The 27,902-nt window shown below is 46.0% G+C and overlaps 1 protein-coding gene and 1 long non-coding RNA gene across 7 annotated transcripts in view; one reads left to right on the forward strand and one right to left on the reverse strand.

Moving 5' to 3' along the window:
* LOC122552308 (uncharacterized) overlaps positions 1 to 27,902 on the reverse strand; it is a 215,346-nt gene that overhangs the window by 25,778 nt on the left and 161,666 nt on the right. The window lies entirely within an intron of this gene.
* The window catches only part of LOC148136381 (intercellular adhesion molecule 5-like), a 48,634-nt gene continuing 31,795 nt past the window's right edge, over positions 11,064 to 27,902 (forward strand). The window contains exons 1-2 of one of the 2 annotated variants that reach the window (XM_087983522.1): positions 11,064 to 11,196; positions 11,982 to 12,251. In XM_087983522.1, the coding sequence (XP_087839648.1) occupies positions 11,136 to 11,196; positions 11,982 to 12,251 (331 nt within the window). In that variant the 5' untranslated portion in view covers positions 11,064 to 11,135. Of the gene's footprint in view, positions 11,197 to 11,737; positions 11,839 to 11,981; positions 12,252 to 27,902 lie in introns of those variants that run through there. The other variant, XM_087983523.1, reaches the window with a different exon arrangement.

Here is a 27,902-nt window from a genome sequence, read left to right on the forward strand (position 1 = left end):
CTCTGTCCTGAAATGTTGTAATTGACCCTTAGCATTCTCAGTCTTTCAAGACAAGGTGTTCAAGACTTCCATGACCCTTTCATTCCAACTCACTGAAAATGAGAGGTTTAGTTTTATCCTTGTCAGCAGAGAGCCAATGACAAAGTGAACATTGATCAGTAACAGGTCTATAATACTATAGCCCAATTGTTTGACACATGTTCCCTATAAGCCAATGTATGGATTGGAATTGCAGAAACAAAAACACTTAGTGATTGTGATGTAAGGTGTGTGATTGATATATATTTTAATATCATTTATTTTTGAATTTGGACTTTTGAATTTGAGCCAGTGACATGTAAGTTTTCTGCCTTAAAACAATATGAAAGGAAGACTTCTTAGAGAGTAATGGGTTTTTGTTCTTATGGGAGAATAAGCGAACACGATAAATTATTATGTTTTAAGCTCTACTTTGGAAGGTCAGAGTTCTTTTTTAGTTAGGGGTAAGACCTAATGCTTGGAAGATATTTTGTTTAGTTTCACTTTGTGCAGTTATGCAGTTGTTCCTTAGAAAGGAAAAATATAATTTAGAACTGTTTAAATTAGATTACCTAAGTGTCAGATGTTTAGCAAAATTTCTAAGTGTTTAATTATTTAAAACTGAGAATGGTTATGCTCCGTTGTATGATGTATCAATGAACAACTGATCAGATTCTCAACACCAGGAATTACAGCCACAGCTAAATCAAAGCTGATGTGGTATAGAGAAAGGAGTTCTCTTTGCTGTAAGTACTATAAATGCTTCTTGTTGGGATTAATGGGATTTTTATTTATTTTGTTTCAAAATCTATAAACTTATGTTATATGTAAACAATTTAGTGTATTATATTTTACCTTTTTCTGTAATAAACTTCGATTTTATTGTTAAAACTGAGTCTGCAGCATTGCTATGCTTATGTTCAGTGAAAGACCACCTCATTAAAACAAAAACAAAATATGATCTATCAAGCCTGATTTCAAAGAACAGTATGGCACAGAAACAGGCCCTTCAGTTCTCCAAGCCTGCACTGACACATTTTGATCATCTTATAAACCTCTATCAAGTCACCCCTCATCCTTCGCCGTTCCAACGAGAAAAGGCCTAGCACTCTCAACCTATCCTCGTACGACCTATTCTCCATTCCAGGCAACATCCTGGTAAATCTTCTCTGCACCCTCTCCAAAGCTTCCACATCTTTCCTAAAGTGAGGCGACCAGAACTGCACACAGTACTCCAAATGTGGCCTAACCAAAGTCCTGTACAGCTGCAACATCACTTCACGACTCTTGAATTCAATCCCTCTGCTAATGAACGCTAATACACCATAAGCCTTCTTACAAGCTCTATCCACCTGAGTGGCAACTTTCAAAGATCTATGAACATAGACCCCAAGATCCCTCTGTTCTTCCATCTTACTAAGAACCCTACCGTTAACCCTGTATTCCGCATTCTTATTTGTCTTTCCAAAATGGAAAACCTCACACTTGGCAGGATTGAACTCTATCTGCCACTCCTCAGCCCAACTCTGCATCATATCTAAGTCCCTTTGCGGCCGACAACAGCCCTTCTCACTATCCACAACTCTACCAATCTTCGTATCATCTGCAAATTTACTGACCCACCCTTCGACTCCCTCATCCAAGTCATTAATAAAAATTACAAACAGCAAAGGACCCAGAACTGATCCCTGCGGAACTCCACTTGTAACTGGGCTCCAGGCTGAATATTTACTATCTACCACCACTCTCTGACTTCGACTGGTTAGCCAGTTTTCTATCCAATTGGTCAAATTTCCCTCTATCCCATGCCTCCTGACTTTCCGCATAAGCCTACCATGGGGAACCTTATCAAATGCCTTACTAAAATCCATGTAAACTACATCCACTGCTCTACCCTCATCCACATGCTTGGTCACCTCCTCAAAGAATTCAATAAGATTTGTAAGGCAAGACCTACCCTTCACAAATCCGTGCTGGCTGTCCCTAATCAAGCAGTGTCTTTCCAGATACTCATAAATCCTAACCCTCAGTACCCTTTCCATTACTTTGCCTACCACCGAAGTAAGACTAACTGGCCTGTAATTCCTGGGGTTATCCCTATTCCCTTTTTTGAACAGGGGCACAACATTCGCCACTCTCCAGTCCCTGGTACCACCCCCGTTGACAGTGAAGACGAAAAGATCATTGCCAACGGTTCTGCAATTTTCTCTCTTGCTTCCCACATAATTCTAGGATATATCCCGTCACACCCGGGGACTTGTCTATCCTCAAGTTGTTCAAAATGTCCAACACATCTTCCTTCCTAACAAGTATCTCCTCTAGCTTACCAGTCCGTTTCACACTCTCCTCTTCAACAATACGGTCCCTATCGTTCGTAAATACTGAAGAAAAGTACTCATTCAAGACCTCTCCTATCTCTTCCGACTCAATACACAGTTTCCCACTACTGTCCTTGATCGGACCTACCCTCGTTCTCGTCATTCTCATGTTTCTCACATACGCATAAAATGCCTTGGGGTTATCCTTGATCCTATCTGCCAAAGATATTTCATGCCCTCTCTTAGCTCTCCTAATCCCTTTCTTCAGATCCCTTCTGGCTATCCTGTATCCCTCCACTGCTCTGTCTGAACCCTGTTTCCTCAACCTTATGTAAGCCTCCTTCTTCCTCTTTACAAGACATTCAACCTCCCTCGTCAACCAAGGTTCCCTCACACGACCATTTCTTTCCTGCCTGACAGGTACATACATATCAAGGACACGTCGTATCTGTTCCTTGAAAAAGGTCCACAATTCCACGACATCCTTCCCTGACAGCCTATGCTCCCAACTTATGCTCCTCAGATCCTGTCTTACAGCATCATAATTACCCTTCCCCCAATTGTAAACCCAACCCTTTTGCACGCACCTATCTCTCTCCATAACCAAGGTGAAAGTCACAGAATTGTGGTCACCATCACCAAAATGTTCACCCACTAACAAGCCCATCACTTGTCCCGGTTCGTTACCTCGTACCAAATCCAATATGGCCTCCCCTCTGATTGGACAATCTACATACTGAGTTAGAAAAGCTTCCTGGACAAACAAACACCGCCCCATCCAATCTACTTGATCTAAAGAGCTTCCAATCAATATTTGGGAAGTTGAAATCGCCCATGACTACTACCCTGTGGCTTCTGCACCTTTCCAAAATCTGTTTCCCAATCTGTTTCTCCACATCTCTGCTGCTATTGGGGGGCCTATAGTAAACACCCAACAAGGTGACTGCTCCTTTCCTATTTCTGACTTCAGCCCACACTATCTCCAGAGGCAGATCCCCCTCGAACTTCCTTTCTGCAGCCGTTATACCATTTCTAATTAGCAATGCCACCCCCCCCCTCCTTTTTTACAACCCTCCCTAATCTTACTGAAACATCTGTAACCAGGAACCTCCAACAACCATTCCTGTCCCTCTTCTATCCACGTTTCCGTGATGGCCACAACATCGTAGTCCCAGGTACTGATCCACGCCTTAAGTTCACCCACCTTATTTCTGATACTCCTTGCGTTGAAGTAGACGCACTTGAACCCATCTCTGTGTCCGCAGGTATTCTCTGTCAGTGCTACCTTCTCCACAGCCTCCCTACATTCTTGGACATCCTGACAAACAGCTAGCCTATTTGCTAGACTACAAGTCCGGATCCCATCCCCCTGCCAAATTAGTTTAAACCCCCCCCGAAGAGTGCTAGCAAACATACCCCCCAGGATATTGGTGCCCTTCTGGTTCAGGTGCAACCCGTCCTGCTTGTACAGGTCCCAGAATGCAGTCCAATTTTCCAAATACCTGAAGCCCTCCCTCCTACACCATCCTTGCAGCCACGTGTTCAACTGCACTCTCTCCCTATTCCTTGCCTCACTGTCACGTGGCACCGGCAACAACCCAGAGATGACGACTCTGTCTGTCCTAGCTTTTAGCTTCCAGCCTAACTCCCTGAGCTCTTGAATGACCTCCCCACCCCTCTCCCTACCTATGTCGTTGGTGCCAACGTGCACCACGACTTCTGGCTGCACACCCTCCCGCTTAAGGATTCTGAAGACACGGTCCGAGACGTCTCAGACCCTGGCACCCGGGAGTCAACAAACCATCCGAGAGTCTCGCCCATGCCCACAGAACCGCCTGTCCGTCCCTCTAACTAGAGAGTCTCCTATAACTAGTGCTCTCCTCCTCTCCCCCTTTCCCTTCCCAGTCTCAGAGCCAGACCTCGCGCCACAGACCCGGTCACTGCAGCTTACCCCTGCTAGGCTGTCCCCCCCAACAGTATCCAAAGCGGTATGCCTAATGTTTAGGGGAATGACTACAGGGGATCCCTGCACTGCCTGCTTCCTCCCCTTCCCACCTCTAACTGTTACCCAGCTACCTCTGTTCTCTGGCGTAACTATGTCCCTGTAGCTTCTATCTATCACCCTCTCAGCCTCTCGAATAATCCTCAGTTCATCCAACTCCAGTTCCAGTTCCCTAACTCGTTCTGTGAGGAGCAGGATCTGACTGCATTTCCTGCAGATGAAGTCGGCAGGAGTATCGGTGGTCACCCCTACCTCAAACATCCGGCAGGAGGAACATTCCACTGCCTGCGCTGCCATTACTCTACACTTGGTCTCCAAAACAAGAACACTGAGTAGCTTACCTGTGAACTTTAAAGTTAGGTTAGAGGAGGAGGATGGGAGGGAGGCCCTACTATGTAGGGCCTGGGGTCTAGAACACACCCACTCAAATATCAATCACTTACCTTCCTGAACAGCTCTGCGCTCCAACCTCACTTCCGCCCAGCTCGCGACGCTCTCTGCTGTGAAAAGCTTCACATCCACAGACAATGATCTCTGATGTGTGCCTGCTTCTAAAACCCACACAGCACATTTCTGATTCACTTACATGACACTTCTGTACTTGGATGGTAATCACAAGCTGCATCAGCAACCAGGACTGTAATACTGCAGGAAAGACATTGCGCGCTCAGGGACATTCCAGGTTCTTTATTGGCTGTCAAAGTGACCACAGGAATATGCCTTGCTTTTGTGTTCCCTCAATCAGAGAGATCAGGGTCATATTACTTCTGTCCTGCCTTGGTGTTTAGCATACAAAAAAAAGTCAGGTTTTTTTATGGTTGTCAGCAGTGTCAGTCAAGCCAAGGGCCTTTGCTCAAGGATCCCAGCACAGTAAGCTAAAAGCAGCCTTCAGTACCAGGCCAGGTCCTCCTTGGAGCTGTCAGAGTTAAAATACCCACCCTATAAGGGGCGAGGAGACAAATGGCAGGCAGCGCATGACCTGTCTAGACTCTTTCTGCCTGATTTTGGGCTATTTTCCTCCTGGAATGAGTGAGAGATGCAGGTATTACAGAATATGATAGGCCTTATGCCGGCAGAATGGAAAAGAACACTGACTTCCTTTCAACAGTGCTGAGCATTTCTTCAGATAGATGAGGCTTTATTAACCTGGGTGGCAACTTTGGACAAGGTTGGCATGTTCAGGTGTCATGACCTCCACTGCTGGTCCTAGGAGAAGAAGAAGTGCCATCTCTACACCACCTTGTCCAGAAAGATCTCCAGGACTCTGTCTGCAAAGTGGAATTCCCCCTATCCACTACGTCCAGGGTAAATGTCAGGAACAGTGCAGGGCAGCTACTGACTAACAATGCTTGTCCAGGTGAATAATAGGCTTTTAAAGATGATGCAAACTAAAGGGATACCAATGAATGCCAGAACTTCAAGTTGTTGTGGAAAGGTTGCATGGTATGATGGGGTGGAAATTATATGTGAAAAACACTGTAGGGTGGGATAAGTAGCTAATTAAACAACTTTGGTAAGATTTGTCAAGATAACTCACTTGGCCTCGTTACAAATTCTCAAAACCCCTTGATGCAATTCAAACTCAGTCAAAAAACTTATTCAATCCTAGATATGACTACATAGAGAACAGTAAAAATGTCTATCTATCTAAAGCCATGATGTGGCAGAGCCGGTGTTGGACTGGGTGGACAAAGTTAAAAATCACATGACACCAGTTTATACTCCAGCAGGTTTATTTGGAAGTACAAGCTTTCGGAGTGCTGCTGGATTAAGTAGCTAATCCACTAGCTTTAACTTTATCTATCTAAAGATGTGCAATAAATCAGTTTCTTGTTAGTGTTTTTCTGTCTGCCTTTGATAAAAAACTTATCAGGACTGATACAAAACTACAAAATTTCAAAGAAATTATAACTTTTTTTCTTCTCTTTTTTTACTTTTCTTTTCTTTTTTTCTTTTTCTTAACCCCCACACTACCGCCTAACTGCAGTAGTGCTTATTAATTATAACTTTATACTGCACAAGAAATGAGTGCTGATTGGTTGGCAAACAGATGCTGATTGGGGAGACTTTCATAAAGAATGCACAACAGAATTAACATTCCTCACACTTCTGTTTCATTAAAAACAGGACAATGCTTGAACAAACTCCTTTGCTTGCAGAGAAAATGTTGCAGAATAATACTGATGGTGTTGAACCATGAGACTTGGTGGGAAGTTGGTGCAGAAGCAGAGACAGTATGAGTTGCAGAGGGAATAGTCTGGTGCTTATCTTGATGCAACAGGGAAGGTTGTTGACCTTCTTACAACACTACTGGAGGCAGACTGATCTAGATGGCAGGGTCTGATGATATGGCCTCTGGTAGCTCTCCAGGAAGAGTAATCCATTTTTAAATTTATTCACAGGATGTGGGTGTCACTGGCTAGGCCAGCATTTATTACCCATCCCTAATTGCCCACATCATTGTGGGTCTGGAGTCATATATAAGCCAGACCAGGTAAGGATGGCAGTTTCCTTTCCTAAGGGACATTAGTGAACCAGATGGATTTTTCCTGACAATTAACAAATGTTTCATTATCATCATTAAGTGTTAAATTCCAGATTTTTATTGAATTCTAATTCTACTATCTGCTGTGGCAGGATTCAAAACCAGGTACCCAGCACACCACTACCAGGGGGTGTTTGGATTAATAATCTGGTGATAATACCATTAAACCATCACTCCTGTCCTTTGCATTACTGTGCCAATAAGGACCTCCAGGTCCCTGTTGGAAAATTGTAGTGCCATATTCCCCTTTTCCAAAATATCCAGATTCTGTCCAGCAGTGAGCAGGGCAGCATCAGAATGCGTGTGCTCATCTGGATGCACAGTAATGATGAAGGAACTAATATATATTTCCAAGTCTGTATGGGATGTGAGTTTGAAGGGAACTTACTGATGGTGGCATTCCCATGTGTCTGCTACCCTTGTTCTTATAGTTGGTAGAGGTTGTGGATTTGCAAAGTGCTGTCAAAGGAGCCTTATTGAGTTACCAGATTGCAACACGTTTGAAGTAACATATTTCTTATTCAATCTAGGTACAGTAACCAGGCCCTGGTATGGTTCCTCAGGTACAGAGTTCAAAGCCAACTCAAGCATCTCCCTTGGTTGGCATGGATGCTTCAGTCTGTTTGATCAAAACATGCTTCACCAAAACCTTTATCAGAAAGTTTGGTGCAAGACCAGGCACCTGCTGAGCACCAGGCAGGATAGGACCATGTAGTTCAGCAATCAAGGACTGCACCCACATATACAAGGAGAAAGAGCAGCAGCAGACAGGTATGTGGGACACAATTGCCCTCATTTCTTACTTCTCCACATTCCCACACATTTATCTACATGGTCCACTTCAGCTGTGGACATCAGGGCTGCATCAAGGCACAGTGGTTGGCTAAGAAAGAAAAAGACACATTCAATATACATGGGTGGCATAGTGATCATTTGGTGTTATATAATCCAGACTACTGTAAATATTTCTTAATTTAACAGGATATAAACATATCTTCCTTTCTCTCTACATCCAAACAATGCCTCATTGACTTTCCCTCTCCTTTGCTACTTTACTTCCCCCCCCTCCACAGCTACAGCCACCTTCTTCCTCTATACTGTTTTTGCTCCACTTAGAGATCTTGCAACACAACATAATCTAACCTTAACTTTAAGCTGTAAGTAGCAAGCATGTTACTCCAAAGTTATGGAAGAAGTCAGTCTCACCAGGGTGCATGTCGCTTATATGCAGTTAGGTACCTGAAGACATGGATTTCTCAATTGGGTAGAACTTAATTAGGAGCAAGCATTTAATTCTGAGGATTTAATTCCATTGCTTTAATGAAATGGAAATACATGCAGATAAGCCTCTTGACCCCTGTAGTCAGGGAGGTCAATCCACCTTTAAGGTTGGAAAACTTAATTGCAAAAGTTGACCTTCCTGTGAGATCCTGAAATGTTGGCCTTTTGCCCAGTTATTTCCCCTGCCCACCATTCCTCTCATTTCCTCTCGGATCACTCCTCCAAAACTTCTCGGGCTTCCTGTCAAAGAGTGGGTCTACAAAATAAGTAGAGTCGAAAAACGTGGTGCTGGAAAAAGCACAGCAGGTCAAGTAGTATCCGAGAAGCAAGAGAGTGAATGTTTTGGGCACTGGCACTTCAGGAATTGTCCAATTTATCCAATGACAACCAAGTTTCTCAAACTGAACTAGTCCCACTTGCCTGTGTCTGGCCCATATCCTTTTAAACTTTTCCTATTCATGTACCTGCCTTTTCAATGTTGTAACTGTACCGGCACATACCAGTTCCCTTGGCACTTCTATTTGTAGCTTCAACATTGTCAAAAAACAAGATGGTGCCCTCTGCTGGAAGCAGAATGCCGAAACACTTATAGCTTGTTTCTGATAATTTCATCACACTTTACACTAAGAACGTAGAACTACATAACTACAAAACTACCTAAATAATACAGTGAGATGGAAATGTAATCCCAACAAAATCAACTTTTTTAATGCAGAAGATTATCTGTATTCTGATGTAGTTGATAGCTGTAGCACTGTGAACTGGATTTTCCACTGCTATATTGCCCAAAATCTGGAAACAAAAATAAAGGGAATATAGGACAGAGACCTGCTGCCAGATTTTCATCATTGCCAGCAAGTCAGAGAACTATCCACAAGCAGGACCTTTGAACATGTTGTCAGGTATGGATGGTTTGAGTTATAAAGAAAGGCTAGATAGGCTGGGAGTTCTTTTCACTGGAGCATAGGAGATACATTGAAATACATAAAATAATGAGGGCGATAGACGGAGTTAATGGTAGTTGGCTTAACTCTAGGATGGGGAATTTCAAGACTAGGGGACATATTTGTAAGGTGAGATGAGGCATTTAGAAAAAGATGGAGGAATCTTTTTTACACAGAGAGTGGTTTGCGTGTGGAATGAACTTCCTGAGGAAGTGGTGGATGTGCATACAATTACAACATTTAAAAGACATTTGGATGAGTACATGAATAGGAAAGACTTGGACAGATATGGGCCAGGAACAGGCAGACAGGACTAGTTTAGTTTGGGATTATGTTTGGCATGGACTGGCTGGACTGAACGGTCTATTTCCATGCTGTATGACTCTAACTGTGGGGAGCCAGTTTCCAAAAGATTCCTCAACTTCAACTTCAATTATTATTTGTAGTGATCTGAACGGTGTCAGTCGAGTGGATCTTATAGAATATAAGTTCCCTGACTGAGGCTGTTAACCTGGTCCAATCAGGGAGTCCTGACTGTTAGGGGTTCTGTTCACTCTATGAGCCAAATCTGAGCTAGCTGGGTCAGTGTCATGTAGGAGAAAGTGAGGACTGCAGATGCTGGAGATCAGAGCTTCAGTGGTTACTACACCAAACGCCATCCCCTGAAATAAACTGTCTCTCTCATTTACTGGAGTCTTATGTCTAGCAGTGGCATTCCTGATGACATTTCATGGCCTCCCCCACCAAGGATAGAATCCCTTTGGTCCTCACCTTCCAATCCACTAATCTCTGGATACAGCGCATCATCCTCCACCATTTCCACCACCATCTGTCAGACCCCACTACCAGAGATACATTTCCCTCCCCAGCCCTATCAGCATTCCGCAGAGATCATTCTCTCTGCAACTCCCTCGTTAGGTCCATGACCCCCACCAACCCACCCTCCATTCTCGGTACCTTCCCTTGCCATCGCAAGAAGTGTAAACCCTGCGCTCACACTTCCTTCCTCACTTCCAACCAAGGCCCCAAAAGATCCTTCCACATCAGACAGATTTTCCTGCACATCCAAACACCTGATCTACTGTGTCTGTTGCTCTCGATGCGGTCTCCTCTACATTGGGGAGACAGGATACCAACTCGTAGAATGTTTCAGAGAACATCTCTGGGACACATACCAAACAACCCCACTGACCTGTGGCCAATTGCTTCAACTCTCCTCTCCCAAGTTCTGGGCCTCCTCCACTGCCAAACCCTAGCCGCCCAATGCCTGGAGGAAGAATGCTTCATCTTCTGTCTTGGGACCTTCTGATCACACGGCATCAACATCAATTGCACCAGTTTCCTCATCTCCCCTCCCACCACCTCAACCGAGATCCAACCATCCAACTCGTCACTGCCTTGTTGACCTGTCCTATCTGTCCATCTTCCTTCTCACCAATCCACTCCACCCTCCACTCCAAGCTATCACCATCACCTCCCCACCTGCATATACCCATCGTCTTCCTAGCTACCATCCCCCCAACCCTACCACCCACTCATATTTATCTCTCAGTCCCCTTTCCCCTCCCCTGTTAAGCCTGAAACGTCGACTCTCCTGCTCCTCAGATGCTGCCTGACAACTGTACTTTTCCAACCCCACCCTTTTCGGCCTATTGTAAGCTCTAACCATGTGGCTTCATATGAGGAGCCTTCTAAAATGTCGAAATGTACTTAAAGCCTTTCAAACCTTGAAAATTAACATTTTTAATGTTGAAAGACATATCAGGAGACTATTCATTTTTACTGTAATCATTTTGTTTTCATATTCAGTTTTCCTTACAGTTTTTGGGCGGTGCAGTATAGCACACATTGAGGGACTAAAGGGTGCTACTTACAGATAACATAAAACCGTTACTATTTAAAATGCAGCACACAATCATTCAACTGCCAAATAAACTTGTTTTGGACATGTTGAAATCATCACTTACGGTCTCACTGATACACTTGTATCTGAAACTATCTGGGTTTGGTGTCAAATTGAGCAATTGATGTTTCTTAGCAGCATGTACAGCAACATAATCCCTTCAGTGCTGGCTTTCTGGATCCAAAGTGAGTACCTGTGTTAAAGGAACTGCTTAAAAACAAATTGTTCCCTGGATTAAAAAGTTAACTTCCAAGTGTTTAAAAACTTTAAGGACATTTCTTGCGCTGGACATGGGCATGTCTCTGTGGCAGCTCCTGTATTTATTAAGTTAGTACTGGGTAAAAGGTAACCATTCATTCTGATGGTTCTGAAAACCATGCTTATTGAGACAGCCCTGAAGTTTAGATTAGATTAGATTACAGTGTGGAAACAGGCCCTTCGGCCCAACAAGTCCACACCGACCCGCCGAAGCGAAACCCACCCATACCCCTACATTTACCCCTTACCTAACACTATGGGCAATTTAGTATGGCCAATTCACCTGACCCTGCACATCTTTGGACTGTGGGAGGAAACCGGAGCACCCGGAGGAAACCCACGCAGACACGGGGAGAACGTGCAAACTCCACACAGTCAGTCGCCTGAGGCGGGAATTGAACCCGGATCTCTGGCGCTGTGAGGCAGCAGTGCTAACCACTGTGCCACCGTGCCGCCCATTAGTCGCTTTATATCATGAAATGTCACACTAGAAAACTTCTGTTCCCATATTTCTCTCTCTAATTCCTTTATAGTTCCTCTCATGTTTAACTAACTTCTTCCTCTCCTCAGTAAGTGATCATCTGCTTCTACCTAAAGTATGCATTCAAAAAACTTTGTCCTCAAATGTACTATTATGTCAGTGAGTTACATGCAATATGTTGCCTTGTGGATTCTGTCTGTTTGTATTTACTGTGGTTTGTTTTCTTGGCAGCCACTGTAACTGGATTTGAAGTTTCAATCGATGTAAACCCCCCAGCCGTGGAATTTGGAGGTGCCATCGAGATGAACTGCAGCACAACATGTCCAAAACCAACAATGAATGTGGAACATAAACCAGGAGTAAATTTCATTAGAACAAAGGGCAGAACTTGGTACAATGACTATTTCCCAAGTGTCCAGAAGTGGGATTTAACACTAGCATGTTCTGTGAAATGTCTGGATCCTCAGCTAAAGGATGTGAAAGAGTATGTCACAGTGTACAGTAAGTATAAACTCAAGACCTGGCATTAAAGAAATACAGCGGCATGGGGTGGCATTGCTGATGATAAGTGGAGCTGGAAATGTGTTGCTGGAAAAGCGCAGCAGGTCAGGCAGCATCCAGGGAACAGGAGAATCGACGTTTCGGGCATAAGCCCTTCTTCAGGAAAGGGCTTATGCCCGAAACGTCGATTCTCCTGTACCCTGGATGCTGCCTGACCTGCTGCGCTTTTCCAGCAACACATTTCCAGCTCTGATCTCCAGCATCTGCAGACCTTACTTTCTCCTGATGATAAGTGGAACCTGTCTGATTTAATGTAGGTTGATACAGGCTTTATAAGGAATGATACTTCAGAGTGGAGTAAAACAGATTAACAGACAAATGCAATTTCGTCTTGATCACAGCTGGGTTAATGAGCAGTTATTGATCAAAGACAATGCAGATAACGTGGGTTTATTGTAGAAAGTCATGTAGGAATCTTTTAAAAACCAGTTGACCAAGATTCAGGGACCAGTATTTTCCTGTGAGGATGAAAGATAAGGATGGAAAGATTTGGTAACCTTGGTTTAGGTGTTGGAGGTGATTTCCTCGAATTCCAGGAGCAGCAATTACTATTTTATATGCTGTTGCATTGTTTTGGAATTTTGGAAAAAAAAAGTCAAAACAACAGCACTTTAAAAGGGAGAAGAGCAGATAAAGGAAGCACATGGTGAGGACAGTGCAGGAGAGAGGGAGAGAGGGAGAACCTGCACAGTTACTGCCTTTGCTGTTTGAATTTGTGTATCACTGGACATCGGAGTGCATCTGGGAAAATTATCAAACAGTGAAATTCACAACTAATCTTGGAGGAACTGTTGGGCGAAGTTCACAGCACAGAATCAGACAAGTTAATTGTTGTTTTAAGTCTGTCCAAGAGAAAGGCTGCAGTAGTGAGTAGTGGATTTTTTCTTGATTATATGTTTTTGGAGATAAGTCTCTTGATTAAACTTAAAATGTAAGCCATAGCTATTAATTTAACCTGGGACAGTGTTTGTAGAGGAATAAGACAATGTTATTTTCTGGGTCTGTAGATTGTGAAGGAGCAAAAATGGCCTTTGCAGTGATATGCACTTCTTGTCAGATGTGGGAGTTTAAAGAGAGTTTAAGGGTTACTGCGGATTATATCTGCCATAAATGCTGTTGGATGCGAATCTTATCAGATCGAGTGGATCGGTTGGAGAGACAGATAGAAGCGATGAGGAATTTGCAACAGCAACAGTATGTGATGGATGGCAGTTAGAGGAAGGGGGGGGAAGTCTCAGATACAGTCACATAGATGGGTTAACTCCAGGAAGGGTGAGAGAGGTCAGCAGCTAGGGCAGGAGTCTTTTGTGGATATACCGATTTCAAACAGGTATGCTGTTTTGGAAAATGTAGGGGCTGATGGATTCTCAGGGGAACATAGCACGAACAGCCAAGTTTCTGGTATTGAGATTGGTTCTAATGCAACGAGGGGTACGTCGGCTTCCAAGAGATCAATTGTGTTAGGGGATTCTGTAGTCAGAGGTATAGACAGACGTTTCTGTGGCCAGCAGAGAAAAAGCAGAATGATGTGTTGTTTCCCTGGTGCCAGGATCAAGGATGTCTCAAAGAGGGTGCAGAATGTTCTCACGGAGGAGAGGGGCCAGCAGGTCATTGTCCACATTGGAACCAATTATATTGGAAGGGAAAAGGTTGAGACTCTGAAGGGAGATTGCAGAGAGTTAGGCAGAAATTTAAAAAGGAGGTCCTCAAGGGTAGTAATATCTGGATTACTCCCAGTGCTACAAGCTCGTGAGGGCAGGAATAGGAGTATAGAGCATATGATGAGCTGGTGTATGGGAGAAGGATTCACATTTTTGGATCATTGGAATCTCTTTTGGGGTAGAAGTGACCTGTACAAGAAGGACGGATTGCATTTAAATTGGAAGGGGACTAATATACTGGCAGGGAAATTTGCTCGAACTGCTTGGGAGGATTTAAACTAGTAAGGTGGGGGGGGGGTGGGACCCAGGGATATAGCGAGGAAAGAGGTCGATCTGAGATGGGTACAGCTGAGAACAGAAATGAGTCAAACAGTCAGGGCAGGCAGGGACAAGGTAGGACTAATAAACTAAATTTATTTCAATGCAAGGGGCCTAAAAGGGAAGGCAGATGAACTCAGGGCATGGTTAGCAACATGGGACTGGGATATCATAGCAATTACAGAAACATGGCTCAGGGATGGGCAGGACTGGCAGCTTAATGTTCCAGGATACAAATTCTACAGGAAGGATAGAAAGGGAGGCAAGAGAGGAGGGGGAGTGGCATTTTTGATAAGGGATAGCATTACAGCTGTGCTGAGGGAGGATATTCCCGGAAATGCATCCAGGGAAGTTATTAGGGTGGAACCGAGAAATAAGAAAGAGATGATCACCTTATTGGGATTGTATTATAGACTCCCCAATAGTCAGAGGGAAATTAAGAAACAAACTTGTAAGGAGATCTCAGCTATCTGTAAGAATAATAGGGTAGTTATGGTAGGGGATTTTAACTTTCCAAACATCGACCAGGGCTGCCATAGTGTTAAAGGTTTAGATGGAGAGGAATTTCTTCAGTGTGTACAAGACAATTTTCTGATTCAGTATGTGGATGTGCCGACTAGAGAAGGTGCAAAACTTGAACTACTCTTGAGAAATAAGGCAGGGCAGATGACTGAGGTGTCATTGGGGTAGCACTTTGGGGAGGGCGACCATAATTCTATTCGTTTTAAAATAGTGATGGAAAAGGATAGACCAGATCTAAAAGTTGAAGTTCTAAATTGCAGAAAGGCCAATTTTGATAGTATTAGGCAAGAACTTTCAAAAGCTGATTGGAGGCAGATGTTCGCAGGTAAAGGGACGGCCGGAAAATGGGAAGCCTTCAGAAATGAGATGACAAGAATCCAAAGAAAGTATATTCCTGTCAGGGTGAAAGGGAAGGCTGGTAGGTATAGGGAATGCTGGATGACTAAAGAAATTGAGGGTTTTGTTAAGAAAATGAAGGAAGCATATGTCAGATATAGACAGGAGAGATCGAGTGAATCCTTTGGAGAGTATAAAGAAAGTAGGAGTATACTTAAGAGGGAAATCAGGAGGGCAAAAAGGGGACATGAGATAGCGTTGGCAAATAGAATTAAGGAGAATCCAAAGGGTTTTTACAAATATATTAAGGACAAAAGGGTAACTAGGGAGAGAATAGGGCCCCTCAAAGATCAGCAAGGCGGCCTTTGTGTGGAGCCATAGAAAATGGGGGAGATACTAAATGAATATTTTGCATCAGTATTTACTGTGGAAAAGGATATGGAAGATATAGACAGTCGGGAAATAGATGGTGACATCTTTCAAAATGTCCAGATTACAGAGGAGGAGATGCTGGATGTCTTGAAACGGTTAAAAGTGGATAAATCCCCAGGACCTGATCAGGTGTACCCAAGAACCCTGTGGGAAACTAGAGAAGTGATTGCTGGGCCTCTTGCTGAGATATTTGTATCATCAATAGTCACAGGTGAGGTGCCGGAAGACTGGAGGTTGGCAAACGTGGTGCCACTGTTTAAGAAGGGCGGTAAAGACAAGCCAGGGAACTATACACCGGTGAGCCTGACCTCAGTGGTGGGCAAGTTGTTGGAGGGAATCCTGAGGGACAGGATGTACATATATTTGGAAAGGCAAGGACTGATTAGGGATAGTCAACATGGCTTTGTGCGTGGGAAATCATGTCTCACAAATTTGATTGAGTTTTTTGAAGAAGTAACAAAGAAGATTGATGAGGGCAGAGCAGTAGATGTGATCTATATGGACTTAATAAGGAGTTCGACAAGGTTACCCATGGGATGCTGATGAGCAAGGTTAGATCTCATGGAATACAGGGAGAACTAGCCATTTGGATACAGAACTGGCTCAAAGATAGAAGACAGAGGGTGGTGGTTGAAGGTTGTTTTTCAGACTGGAGGCCTGTGACCAGTGGAGTGCCAAAAGGATCGGTCCTGGGCCCTCTACTTTTTGTCATTTACATAAATGATTTGGATGCGAACATAAGAGGTACAGTTAGTAAGTTTGCAGATGACCAAAATTGGAGGTGTAGTGGACAGCGAAGAGGGTTACCTCACATTACAACAGGATCTGGACCAGATGGGCCAATGGGCTGAGAAGTGGCAGATGGAGTTTAATTCCGATAAATGCGAGGTGCTGCATTTTGGGAAAGCAAATCTTAGCAGGACTTATACACTTAATGGTAAGGTCCTAGGGAGTGTTGCTGAACAAAGAGACCTTGGAGTGCAGGTTCATATGTCTTTGAAACTGGAGTCGCAGGTGGATAGGATAGTGAAGAAGGCGTTTGGTATGCTTTCCTTTATTGGTCAGAGTATTGAGTACAGGAGTTGGGAGGTCATGTTGCGGCTGTACAGGACATTGGTTAGGCCACTGTTGAAATATTGCGTGCAGTTCTGGTCTCCTTCCTATCGGAAAGATGTTGTGAAACTTGAAAGGGTTCAGAAAAGATTTAAAAGGATGTTGCCAGGGTTGGAGGATCTGCGCTACAAGGAGAGGCTGAACAGGCTAGGGCTGTTTTCCCTAGAGCGTTGGAGGCTGAGGTTATAGACCTTATCGAGGTTTAGACCTTATGAGGTGCATGGATAGGATAAATAGACAAAGTCTTTTCCCTGGGGTTGGTGACTCCAGAACTAGAGGGCATAGATTTAGGGTGAGAGGGGAAATATATAAAAGAGACCTATGGGGGTAATGTTTTCACGCAGAGGGTGGTACATGTATGGAATGAGCTGCCAGAGGAAGTAGTGGAGGATGGTACAATGACAACATTTAAGAGGCATTTGGATGGGTATGTGAATAGAAAGGGTTTGGAGGGATATGGGCTGGGTGCTGGCAGGTGGGACTAGATTGGGTTGGGATATCTGGTCGGCATCGACGGGTTGGACCGAAGGGTCTGTTTCCATGCTGTACATTTCTATGACTGTATAACTCTAGGTTTAAATAAAAAGGAAGAATATTTAAGGTTTGGGAAACATAAATCAAATAAGGCCTTTGAGGAATATAAGGGAAGCAAAAAATAATTTTTTTAAAAAATTAGGAGGGCTTGAAGAGTCCATGGCAAGTAGGATTAAGGAGAATCCCAAGGTATTTTATACACATATTAGAGTGGGAAGGTAACGACAGAAAGGGTAGATCCATTCAAGGACAAAGGAAGGAATTTATGCATTGAGCCAGAAGAAGTGTGTGATGTCCTTAATTAGTACTTCACCAAGGAGAAAAACGTAAGGTTAGAGATCATAAGTTTAGAGCAGGCTTTGTTGATACTATAAGGCATGAAAATATTAAAAAGGTGTTGGTGTCTCAAAAAACATTAAGATAGATAAGTTCCCAGGGCCTGATCGGATCTATACCAAGATACAGAAGGAGGCAAGGGAGGACATTGCTGGGGCCTTGAAAAAGCTCTTTGTGTAGTCTTGAGCCACAGGCGAGGTCCAAGAATACTGGCAAATAGCCAATGCTGTTCCTTTGTTTAAGAAGGACAACAGGGATAATCCAGGAAATTATAATCTGGTGAGTTTTATGTCAGTGGTATGGAAATTACTGGAGAAGATTCTTAGGGACAAGATTTACTTGCATTTGTAAAAGAATGGACTTAATAAGGATAGTCAGTATGGCTTTATGCAAATATTATGAACATGATTGCGTTTTTTGAGGAAGTGACAAAGATGATGGATGAGGATTAGGCAGCAGATGTTAGCTATATGGATTTCACTAAAGCATTTTACAAAGTCTCCCATGGTAGGCTGGTTCAGTAAATCAAACCACATGGAATTCATGGTGAATTGACAAGTTGGATACAAAATGTGGCATGGCCAGAGAAGACAGGGGGTATTTGTCAAAGGTTATTTTTCTGACTGAAGGTCTGTGACTAGTGGTGTTCCGTAAGGATTTAGCACAGGACCTCAGTTGTTGGTAATAAATAATTTAGATGAAAATGTCAGTGGTCTGATTAATAAGTTTGTAGATGACTTGGTGAAGGATAATGAGGAAAGATAGGCAATAGGGTAGTGGTGATGGGAGATTTTAATTTTCCCAACATTTACTGGGATACACTTAACGTCAGAGGTCTGGATGGGGTAGAATTTGTAAGAAAAGTCCAGGAGAGTTTTCTAGAGCAGTATGTGAGTAGTCTGATGAGGGAAGGGGCCATATTGGACTGGTACTGGGGAACTAGCCAGGACAGGTGGTAGATGTTGCGGTGGGGGATTTCTTTGGGAACAGTGACCACAATTCTGTAAGTTTTAGAATACTCGTGGATAAAGAATAGAGTGGTCCTAAGGGAAGAGTACTAAACTGGGCCAAGGCCAATTATATCAAAATTAGGTAGGAGCTCGGAAATGTGGAATGGACACTGCTATTTGAAGGGAAGTCCACATTTGAGATGTGGGAGGCTTTCAAAGATAGGTTAAAGATAGTGTAGGATAGGCATGTCCCATTGAAGGCAAAGGATAGGAAGGGCAAGATTCGTGAACCATGGATGACAGTAAAAAGGAAGCATACAAAAGGTCTAGGCAGCTAAGAACAGAACGGGCCCTGGAAGAATATCGGAAGAGCAGGACAAGTCTTAAATGAGGAATCAAGCGGGCTAAAAGGGGTCATTTAATAGCTTTAGCAAGCAGAATTAAGGAGAATCCCAAAGCATTTTATTCTTATATAAGAAGCAAGCGGGTAACTAGAGAAAGGATTGGTCCACTAAAGGATAACAAAGGAAAGCTGTGTGTCAAACCTGAAAGAATGGGTGAGATTCCGAATGATTACTTTGCATCAGTGTTCACTGAGGAGAGGAACATGATGAATCCTGAGATTAGAGATAGAAGTTTGATTAGTCTGGATTACGTTGACATAAGTAGGGAAGATGTGTTGGGTAGGCTAGAGGTTATTAAGGTGGACAAATCCCCAGGACCGGATGGGATCTATCCCAGATTGCTGAGGGAGGCAACAGAGGAAATAGTTGGAGTCCTGACAGATTTCTTTGTGGCATCCTTAAATACAGGTGAGGTGCCGGAGGACTGGAGGGTTGCTCATGTTGTTCCCTTGTACAAGAACGGTAGTAGGGATATTCCGGATAACTACAGACCAGTGAGCCTGACGTCGGTGGTGGGAAAGTTGCTGGAGAAGGTACTGAGGGATAGGATCTATTTATACTTAGAAAAGAATGGGCTTATCAGTGATAGGCAACAGGGTTTTGTGCAGGGGAGATCATGCCTTACCAACTTTGAGGAAGTGACCAAGTTGATAGATAAAGGAAGGGCTGTTGATGTCATATACATGGATTTTAGTAAGGCGTTTGATTAGGTTCCCCATGGTAGACTAATGGAGAAATTGAAGTCATATGGTGTGCTTGGTGTTGTAGCTAGGTGGATAAAGAACTGGTTGAGAAACAGGAGACAGAGAGTAGTAGTTGAAGGGAGTTTCTTGAAATGGAGAAAGATGACCAGTGGTGTTCCACAGGGATCAGTGTTGGGGCCACTGTTATTTGGAATATATACAAATGATCTGGAAGAGCGCGCTGTTGGTATGATCAGCAAGTTTGCAGATGACATGAAGATTGGTGGAGTAGCAGAAAGCATAAGGGACTGTCAGAGAATACAGGAGGATATAGATAGAGAGTTGGGCAGAAAAGTGGCAGATGGTTTTCGATCCAGACAAATGTGAGGTGATGCATTTAGGCAAGACTAATTTGAGAGCGAATTATACAATGAACGGAAGAGCCTTGAGAAAAGTTGATGGGAAGAGAGATCTGGGAGTGCAGGTTCATTGTACCCTGAAGGTTGCTGCACAGGTGGATAGAGTGGTCAAGAAGGCACATAGTATGCTTGCCTTCATTGGACGGGGTATTGAGGAGAAGAGCTGGCAAGTCATGTTAACATTGTACAAGACATTGTTTGGGCCGCATTTAGAATACTGTGTACAAAAGGATGTGGACACTTTGGAGAGGGTGCAGAGAAGGTTTGCAAGGATGTTGCCTGGTATGGAAAGTACTAGCTATGAAGAATGCTGGGCGGCACGGTGGCACAGTGGTTAGCACTGTTGCCTCGCAGCGCCAGAGACCCGGGTTCAATTCCCACCTCAGGCGACTGACTGTGTGGAGTTTGCACGTTCTCCCCGTGTCTGCGTGGGTTTCCTCCGGGTGCTCTGGTTTCCTCCCACAGTCCAAAGATGTGCAGGGCCAGGTGAATTGGCCATGCTAAATTGCCCGTAGTGTTAGGTAACGGGTAAATGTAGGGGTATGGGTGGGTTCGCTTCGGCGGGTCGGTGTGGACTTGTTGGGCCGAAGGGCCTGTTTCCACACTGTAATGTAATCTAATCTAATCTAATCTAAAGAAAGGTTGAGTAGGTTAGGATTGTTTTCATTAGAAAAAAGAAGATTGAGGGGGGACCTGATTGAGGTTTACAAAATCATGAAGGGTATAGACAGGGTGGATAGAGACAAGCTTTTTCCCAGGTTGAAGGATTCAATAACGAGAGGTCACGTTTTCAAGGCGAGAGGTGGAAAGTTTAAGGGGAATACACGCCGCATTACTTCACACAGAGGGTGGTGGGTGTTTGGAACACGTTGCCAGCAGAGGTGGTAGAGGCAGGCACGGTAGATTCATTTAAGATGCGTCTGGATAAATGCATGAGTAGGTGGGGAGCAGAGGGATACAGATGCTTAAGAATTGACCAACAGGTTTAGGCAGTACATTTGGATCGGCTCAGGCTTGGGGGGCCAAAGGGCCTGTTCCTGGGCTGTAAATTTTCTTAGTTCTTTATATCAAAGGACACAGCAGAATAAAGACCAAATGGAAAGTTAGGTGGAGAAATGGAAGATGGAGTTTAATCCGGATAAGTTGAGTGATGCATTTTGGGAAATCAATTGCCCTAACACCATTGAAATAAGGCCAACATTCTATTGCCCTTCTTGATTCCTGCTGCACCTGTGTTGCAGATTTCTGCAGTTTCTCTCCATTAAAATAATATTTTAGTCTTTTGTTCTCCTTTCCAAAGTGAATAACTTCACATTTTCTCACATTATACTCCATTTACCAACATTTTGCAAACTACAGTAAATTTGCTTCCACCTTTTATATCATAAACAGTTGCTGTCCCAGCACTAATTCAGGTGGGACCTCACTGGTCACAGGTCGCCAACTTGAAAAAGAACCCCTAATCCCCACTCACTGTTTCTCGCTCATTAGTCAATTCTCTATCCACCCAACTCCTCCTTCCCACCTATCTCCACTCGTTTGTCTTCCCTCCCACCTGTCCCACCCGTCTATCTTCTCTCCCACCTATCCCCACCTCTCAATCTTCCCTCCCGTCTACCTTCCTTCCCACTTGTCACCACCCCGCCTATCTTCCTTCCCACCTGTCCACACCCGTCAATCTTCGTTCCCATCTGTCCCCACCCATCTATCTGCTTTCTCGTCTATCTGCATTCCTACCTATCCCCATCCGTCTATCTTCCTTCCCACCTGTCCCCACGCGTCTATCTTCCTTCCCATCTATCCCCATCCGTCTATCATCTTTCCCACCTATCCCACCAATCTATCTTCCATCCCACATGTCCCCACCCATCTAGCTTCTTTCCTACCTATCCCATCCGTCTATCTTCCTTCCCACCTATCCCCACCTGTCTATCTTCCTTCCCACCTATCCCCAGCCGCCTATCTTCCTTCCCACCTATGCCCACTCGTCTATCTTCCTTCCAACCTGTCCCCACCCGTCCATCTTCTTTCCCAACTATCCCACCCGTTTATCTTCCTTCCCACCCGTCTATCTTCCTTCCAACCTGTCCCCACCCATCTATCTTCTTTCCCACCTATCCCACCCGTCTATCTTCCTTCCCACCTATCTATCTTCCTTCCCACCTATCCCCAGCCGCCTAACTTCCTTCCCACCTATGCCCACCCGTCTATCTTCCTTCCAACCTGTCCCCACCTGTCCATCTTCTTTTCCAACTATCCCACCCGTCTATCTTCCTTCCCACCTGTCCCCACCCATCTATCATCCTTCCCACCTGTCCCCATCCATCTACTTTCCTTTCCACCTGTTCCCACCCGTCTATCTTCATTCCCACCTATCCCCACCCGTCTATCTTCCTTCCCACCTATCCCCATCCGCCTATCTTCCTTCCCACCAATCCCCACCTGTCTATCTTCCTTCCCACCTATCCCACCTGTCTATCTTCCTTCCCAACTATCCCCATCCTTCTATCTTCCTTCCCACCTGTCCCACTTGTCTATCTTCCTTCCCACTTATCCCCACCCGTCTATCTTCCTTCCCACCTTTCCACACCCATCTATCTTCCTTCCCACTTATCACCACCCATCTATCTTCTTTCCCACCTGTCCCCACCCGTCTACCTTCCTTCCCACCTGTCCCCACCCGTCTACCTTCCTTCCCACACCCATCTATCTTCCTTCCCACTTATCCCCACCTGTCTATCTTCTTTCACACCTATCCCACCTGTCTATCTTCCTTCCCACCTATCCCCATCCTTCTATCTTCCTTCCCAAGTATCCCACTTGTCTATCTTCCTTCCCACTTATCCCACCCGTCTATCTTCCTTCCCACCTGTCCCCACCCGTTTATCTTCCTTCCCACCTGTACCCACCTGTCTATCTTCCTTCCCACCTATCCCCGCCTGTGTACCTTCCTTCCCACTTTTCCCGACCGGTCTGTCATCCTTCCCACCTGTCCCCATCCTTCTACTTTCCTTTCCACCTGTTCCCACCCGTCTATCTTCCTTCCCACCTGTTCCCGACCCGTCTATCTTCCTTCCCACCTATCCCCATCTGCCTATCTTCCTTCCCACCTATCCCACTTGTCTATCTTCCTTCCCACCTATCCCCACTCGTCTATCATCTTTCCCTCTTATCCCCACCCCGTCTATCTTCTTTCCCACCTGTCCCACTTGTCTATCTTCCTTCCCACTTATCCCCACCGATTTGTCTTCCTTCCCACCTGTCCCCAGCCGTCTATCTTCCTTCCCACCTGTCCACACCCATCTATCTTCCTTCCCACCTGTCCCCACCCGTCTATCTTCTTTCCCACCTATCCCACTCATCTATCTTCCTTCCCACTTATCCCCACCCATATTTCCTCCTTCCCACCTGTCCCACTTGTCTATCTTCCTTCCCACTTATCCCCACCCCGTCTATCTTCCTTCCCACCTGTCCCCACCCGTCTATCTTCTTTCCCACCTATCCCACTCATCTATCTTCCTTCCCACTTATCCCCACCCATATTTCCTCCTTCCCACCTGTCCCACTTGTCTATCTTCCTTCCCACTTATCCCCACCCCGTCTATCTTCCTTCCCACCTGTCCCCACCCATCTATCTTCTTTCCCACCTATCCCACTCATCTATCTTCCTTCCCACTTATCCCCACCCATATTTCCTCCTTCCCACCTGTCCCACTTGTCTATCTTCCTTCCCACTTATCCCCACCCGTCTATCTTCCTTCCCACCTATCCCCACCCGTCTATCTTCATTCCCACCTGTCCCCACCCGTCTATCTTCATTCCCACCTATCCCCACCCGTCTATCTTCCTTCCCACCTATTGCCACCCGTCTATCTACTTTCCCACCTGTCCCACCCGCCTATCTTCCTTCCCACCTGTACCCACCGGTCTATCTTCCTTCCCACCTGTCCCCACCCGTGTATCTTCATTCCCACCTACCCCCATCCACCTATCTTCCTTCCCACCTATCCCCACCCATCTATCTTCATTCCCACCTATCCCCATCCGCCTATCTTCCTTCCCACCTATCCCCACCCATCTATCTTCCTTCCCACCTATCCCCATCCTTCTATCTTCCATCCCACCAGTCCCACTTGTCTATCTTCCTTCCCACTTATCACCACGCGTCTATCTTCCTTCCCACCTGTCCCACTTGTCTATCTTCCTTCCCACCTATCCCCACCCGTTTATCTTCCTTTTCACCTGTCCCCACCCATCTATTTTCCTCCCCACCTGTACCCACCCGTCTATCTTCCTTCCCACCTATCCCACCCGTCTATGATCCGTCCCGCCTGCCCCCACCCATCTATCTTCTTTCCCACCTATCACACCCGTCCATCTACCTTCCCACCTACCCCCACTCGTCTAACTTCCTTCCCACCAATCCCCACCCATCTACCTTCCTTCCCACCTGTCCCCACCCATTTACCTTCCTTCCCACCTGTCCCCAACTGTCTATCTTCCTTCCCAACTGTCCCACCTGTCCATCTAACCGCCCACCTTTCCCCATCAGCCTATCTTCCTTCTCACCTATCCCCATCCATCTATCTTCCTTCCCACCTGTCTCCACCCATCTATCTTCGTTCCCACCTATTCCCATCCTTCAATCTTCCTTCACACCTATCCCCACCCGTCTATCTTCCTTCCCACCTGTCCCACTTGTCTATCTTCCTTCCCACTTATAACCAACCATCTATCTTCCTTCCCACCAGTCCCCACCCGTCTATCTTCCTTCACACCTAACCCCACCCGTCTATCTTCCTTCCCGCCCTGTCCCACTCGTCTATCTTCCTTCCCACCTATCCCCACCCGTCTATCTTCCTTCCCACCTGCCCCCATCCTTCTAACTTCCTTCCCACCTGTCCCCACCCGTCTATCTTCCTTCCCACCTATCCCACTTGTCTATCTTCCTTCCCACTTATCCCCACTCGTCTATCTTCTTTCCCGCCTGTCCCCACTCGTCTATCTTCTTTCCCGCCTGTCCCCACTCGTCTATCTTCTTTCCTGCCTGCGCCCACCCATCTATCTTCCTTCCCACCAGTCCCCACCCATCTATCTTCCTTCCCACCTATCCCCACTCGTCTATCTTCCTTCCCACCTATCACCACCGGCCTATCTTCTTTCCCACCTATCCCACCCGTCTATCTTCCTTCCCACCTATCCCCACCCGTCTATCTTCCTTTCCACTTATCCCCACCCGTCTATCTTCCTTCCCACCTGTCCCACTTGTCTATCTTCCTTGCCACCAGTCCCCACCCATCTATCTTCCTTCCCACCAGTCCCCACCCATCTATCTTCCTTCCCACCTATCCCCACTCGTCTATCTTCCTTCCCACCTATCACCACCGGCCTATCTTCTTTCCCACCTATCCCACCCGTCTATCCTCCTTCCCAGCTGTCCCCACCCCTCTATCTTCCTTCCCAACTGTCTCACCTGTCTATCTAATCGCCCACCTATCCCCATTCGCCTATCTTCCTTCCCACCTATCTCCACCTGTCTTTCTTCCTTCCCATCTCTCCCTATCCGTCTACCTGCCGTCCCACCTGTCCCCACCTGTCTAGCGTCTTTCCCACCTAATCAACACGTCTATCTTCCTTCCCACCTGCCCCCACCCATTTATCTTCCTTCCGACCTGTCCCCACCCGCCTATCTTCTTTCCCACCTGTTCCCACCCGTCTATCTTCCTCACCTGTCCCCACCCGTCTATCTTCCTTCCCACCTGCCCCCACCCATTTATCTTCCTTCCGACCTGTCCCCACCCGCCTATCTTCTTTCCCACCTGTTCCCACCCGTCTATCTTCCTCACCTGTCCCCACCCGTCTATCTTCCTTCCCACCTGTCCCCACCCGTCTATCTTCCTTCCAACCTGTCCCCACCCGTCTATCTTCCTTCCCACCCGTCTCCACCCGTCTATCTTCCTTCCCACCCGTCTCCACCCGTCTATCTTCTTTCCCACCTATCCCCACCCGTCTATTTTTCTTTCCACCTATCCCCACCCGTCTATTTTCTTTACCACCTGTCCCACCCCTCTATCTTCCTTCCCACCTATCCCACTTGTCAATCTTCCTTCCCACCTGTCTATTTTCCTTCCCACCTGTCCCCACCCGTCTATCTTCCGTCCCACCAGTCCCCACCTGTCTATCTTCCTCCCACCTATCCCCACCGTCTATCTTCCTTCCCACCAGTCCCCACCGTCTATCTTCCTTCCCACCTATCCCCACCCGTCTATCTTCCTTCCCACCTATTTCCATCCTTCTATCTTCCTTCCCACCTATCTCCACCCGTCTATCTTCTTTCCCACCTATCCCCACCCGTCTATTTTTCTTTCCACCTATCCCCACCCGTCTATTTTCTTTACCACCTGTCCCACCCCTCTATCTTCCTTCCCACCTATCCCACTTGTCAATCTTCCTTCCCACCTGTCTATTTTCCTTCCCACCTGTCCCCACCCGTCTATCTTCCGTCCCACCAGTCCCCACCTGTCTATCTTCCTCCCACCTATCCCCACCGTCTATCTTCCTTCCCACCAGTCCCCACCGTCTATCTTCCATCCCACCTATCCCCACCCGTCTATCTTCCTTCCCACCTATTTCCATCCTTCTATCTTCCTTCCCACCTATCTCCACCCGTCTATCTTCCTTCCCACCTATCTCCACCCGTCTATCTTCCTTCCCACCTATCTCCACCCGTCTATCTTCCTTCCCACCTATCTCCACCCGTCTATCTTCCTTCCCACCCGTCCCCACCTGCCTATCTTCATTCCCACCTGTTCCCATCCATCTATCTTCCTTTCCGCCTGTCCCCACCCGTCTATCTTCCTTCCCACTTATCCCCATCCTTCTACATTGCTTCCCACCTATCCCCACCCATTTATCTTCCTTCCCACCTATCCCACTTGTCGATCTTCCTTCCCACCTATTCCCATCCTTCTATCTTCCTTACCACCTATCCCACCCGTTTATCTTCCTTCCCACCTATCCCACTTGACTATCTTCCTTCCCACTTATCCCCACCCATCTATCTTCCTTCCCACCTGTCCCCACCCGCCTATCTTCCTTCCCACCTATCCCACTTGTCTATCTTCCTTCCCACTTATCCCCACCCATCTATCTTCTTTCCCACCTATCCCACCCATCTATCTTCCTTCCCACTTGTCCCCACCCATCTATCTTCCTTCCCACCTGTCCCCATCCTTCTAACTTCCTTCCCACCCGTCTCCACCCCTCTATCTTCCTTCCCACCTATCCCACTTGTCAATCTTCCTTCCCACCTGTCTATTTTCCTTCCCACCTGTCCCCACCCGTCTATCTTCCGTCCCACCAGTCCCCACCTGTCTATCTTCCTCCCACCTATCCCCACCGTCTATCTTCCTTCCCACCAGTCCCCACCGTCTATCTTCCTTCCCACCTATCCCCACCTGTCTATCTTTCTTCCCACCTATCCACATCCTCCTAACTTCCTTCCCACCTATCCCACCCGACTATCTTCCTTCCCACCTGTCCCCACCCGTCTATCTTCCTTCCCACCTATCCCGACCTATCTATCTTCCTTCCCACCTGTCCGCATTCGTCTATCTTCCTTCCCACCTCTCCCACCCATCTATCTTCCTTCCCACCAATCCCACCCGTCTATCTTCCTTCCCACCTGCCCCCACCCATTTATCTTCCTTCCCACCTATCCACACCCATCTATCTTCCTTCCCACCTATCCCCACCCGTCTATCTTCCTTCCCACCTATCCCCACCCGTCTATCTTTCTTCCCTACTGTCCCCACCTGTCTATCTTCCTTCCCACCTATTCCCACCTGTCTATCTTCCATCCCACCAATCCACACCCATTTATC

This window comes from Chiloscyllium plagiosum, unplaced genomic scaffold, assembly GCF_037043375.1.
Source record: "Chiloscyllium plagiosum isolate Xiang-an unplaced genomic scaffold, Cpla_swu_hap1 HiC_scaffold_45, whole genome shotgun sequence".
NCBI lineage: Eukaryota > Metazoa > Chordata > Chondrichthyes > Orectolobiformes > Hemiscylliidae > Chiloscyllium > Chiloscyllium plagiosum.